General features: G+C 45.1%; 1 protein-coding gene across 3 annotated transcripts in view; it reads left to right on the top strand.

Annotated features, from left to right (window-relative positions):
- Positions 1-448: 448 nt before the first annotated feature.
- The window catches only part of SPECC1 (sperm antigen with calponin homology and coiled-coil domains 1), a 160,450-nt gene continuing 158,066 nt past the window's right edge, over positions 449-2,832 (top strand). For all 3 annotated transcript variants that reach the window (XR_003045300.1, XM_025044345.1, XM_025044346.1), the window contains exon 1: positions 449-604. Coding sequence is in view for 2 of the 3 variants with exons in the window: in XM_025044345.1 (XP_024900113.1) it covers positions 458-604 (147 nt within the window). In the remaining variant the exon portion in view is untranslated. The remainder of the gene's footprint in view (positions 605-2,832) is intronic.

Here is a 2,832-nt window from a genome sequence, read left to right as displayed (position 1 = left end):
CAAGTAATTCATTGATACCTATTAAAAATTAGGTAGGTTGTTCCATTGTTAGTCCTAAACCTGCAAGGCTTATGGACATAGTATGTCTTGACTCAAGATGACTTATTTTATATGGGGAAATATATACATAGTATATGGGTAAATAGTAATACTATTAGGTGTTAGGTGTCCCTGACTATTAAGAAGCCATCATTTGCTGAAAAGTAGTGTTAGAACATATGTTTTCATAGTTTGGTAACAGCTGTTGTGAAGTTGTAAAAATTAGCCTAGTGCAAAGGTATTATCTTGGGACCAGAATTCTATTTGCAGACCAATTATAAGTGCTAGTTCTCTATGGTAACAATGCTGAACGTGGAATATGGGGGTAATACTCTGTGATGTCTCTCAGCAGCCTCAAGTTGTGGACATACATGTTTTTCTCTTCTCTTCTACAGAAAAATAGACCCACTTGACAAACATGAGGAGTGCAGCCAAGCCCTGGAGTCCAGTCACCAAAGCAGGGAGCCATGGGATCGACCGAGCACGGCCCCTCCCCACAGCTTCTTCTGGCATGAAGAGTTCTAAATCTTCAACCTCACTGGCTTTTGAGTCCCGACTCAGCAAGGTATAGACTGAAGCGCACTGGGCAAGGCAGCTGGGTGTCCAGTGTCCTTGCTCAGGAGGACTGAAATGGGCAGTAAGCAAAGCTAGTGGCCTCTCAGGGCTGGCACAGAGGCTCTAAGGAAGGTCCCAGGGGAACCAGCGTATCTTGACCTAAAAGAACAGAGCAAAGGTGGTATAGTAGGATCTCCTGGGGTTAAGAAATGAAATCTGCAAAATGTTTAACAGTAATTCCGATCCCCTGCCCTGGATTATGTGGACTCTCCAGTCAGAGTTTTGCCCCAGCTCCCCACTAGATGGGGGTCAATTCTCCACTCTCATCTTATCTGACAGTCAGCAGAGTTAACACTATTGGTTAGGCCCTGCGTCTGGGAGTGCCTGTCTCCTCCCTCCTGGGCAGCACCTTGGAATCTCCACTGCTGGCCCCTTCTCCTGCCCTGTACCTCGAATGTAACATGGCCAAAACTGGGTGAGCACAGGGCACAGTCCTTGAGCCTCAGCTCTTTTCTAGCTATGCCACACTCAACACCTCCTTTACTACACTGAGATGAAATCAGAGATAGTATAACTACCTATACACACTATCTATAAAAGGAAAATATCTTATACTTAAATAATCCATATTTCCATCTGTGTATGCCTCAACGTGACCATGCTGAAGGATCTAAGATGCTCCTTAGAACACTGTGGATATGACAGCTACGATGTGGACTGATTCATGGTGGTTGTGTCTATGACTCAAATACCATGAAGGATATTGACAGAGTGATGTTGAACACTCTTGGTAAATTTCTGAACCAAACTGCAGTCTTCCCTTGTTATTCTTGGAAAGTTCAGTGTATCTTAAAGCTATGCAAGAGGTACATTGTTTTTTATGTAAAATGAAGGGATGCTCTAGGCTCAGATAATAATAAAGTGTTCCACCCATGTAAATGTCTGTGGATTATGTGAAAATTGTGTGGGATATGGGACAATTCTTTATGCAATTCTTTTGTCACATTCATCAGAGGACATATAGGTTCTTTGTCCTCCCACCTATTAAATATCAGTAGCATCTCCAATCATGATGACAACTAAAAATATCCCCACGAATTTCCAGTACACTCCTTGAGGAACAGCATTGTCCCTGTTGAAAGCGACTGTTCTAGGTGATGGTGTCCATTCTCATGAATACCATATGTGCATAACGTGCAAATTTGTGTCCTGACCAGGGCCCCTCCAACTGCCTTTGTGACATTGCCTCCTGAATGCCTAAAAGGTACCTCGAATGTAACATGGCCAAAACTGAATCTTGATTCCTTCCCATCCGAGTCTCACTCCCCCTAAATCTGCTCCTCCTGAATCTTTCCATTTGAGTCAATATCAAGTCTATTCTTTCAGCCTCTCAGGTCAGATCCCAAGGCTTCATCCTTGAACACTTCTTTTCTCATGTCCCACAGTCCATCAGCAAGATGCCATCACTTCTACTTTAAAAATAGATGTCAGCTCCAAGCAACTTCCACTGCCTCCCCCGAGACTACATGGGTCATGCTACCACCTTCCTTGCATGGACTTCCCAAATGATCTCTGTGCTTTTGTCTTTGCACCCTACATTCCATTCTCAACAGATACTAGAGTGGTCGTTTTAACATGTATCATGTTACTTTTCTGCCTAAAACCTTCTAGGGGCTGTCCGCATTCACTCAGAGTAGAAAGCAAAGTCCTTGAATGGCCATTGATGCCCCGGAGATCCAGCTCCATTCCCTCTCAGACATCATCGCCCTTCTCTCCGTGCTGGCTCCCTGAGCTTTGGCCACAGGGTCTCCTGGTGCTTGGTGGCACTGTCCCTCCAATGAGCCAAATGCAGGCTTGTGGCAGCATGTTTGCTGTTCCCTCTGCCTGGAGTATTCCTCCCCATTCTGCATGTCTGCCACTTCTCCTTCAAGCATATGCTGAAATGTCACCCTTTTTCTACATTTCCTGACGTCATTCCTGACCACTCTTGTAAAGGGCCCCTTGGCCTCCATTTATCGTCCTCACCCTGCCTTATTTTCCTTCCCTGCTCTTACTACCATCACATATACCTGCTTGGTTAGTGTCCGTCTCCCTGTGGCTAGAATGTAAGTTCCATGAGGGCTTTATTGTTTGTTGCACAGCTCTGTCCCTCATGCTTACAAAAGCACCTGCTACCTGGCAGGCACTCAGGATTTACTGAACACCCAAGTCCATCGGCTCTTCCAGGCATGGCAGTAT

This window comes from Pteropus alecto, unplaced genomic scaffold, assembly GCF_000325575.1.
Source record: "Pteropus alecto unplaced genomic scaffold, ASM32557v1 scaffold52, whole genome shotgun sequence".
Classification (NCBI taxonomy): Eukaryota; Metazoa; Chordata; class Mammalia; order Chiroptera; family Pteropodidae; genus Pteropus; species Pteropus alecto.
Note: the sequence above shows the minus strand (reverse complement) of the source record. Positions and strands in the feature narration are given on the sequence as shown.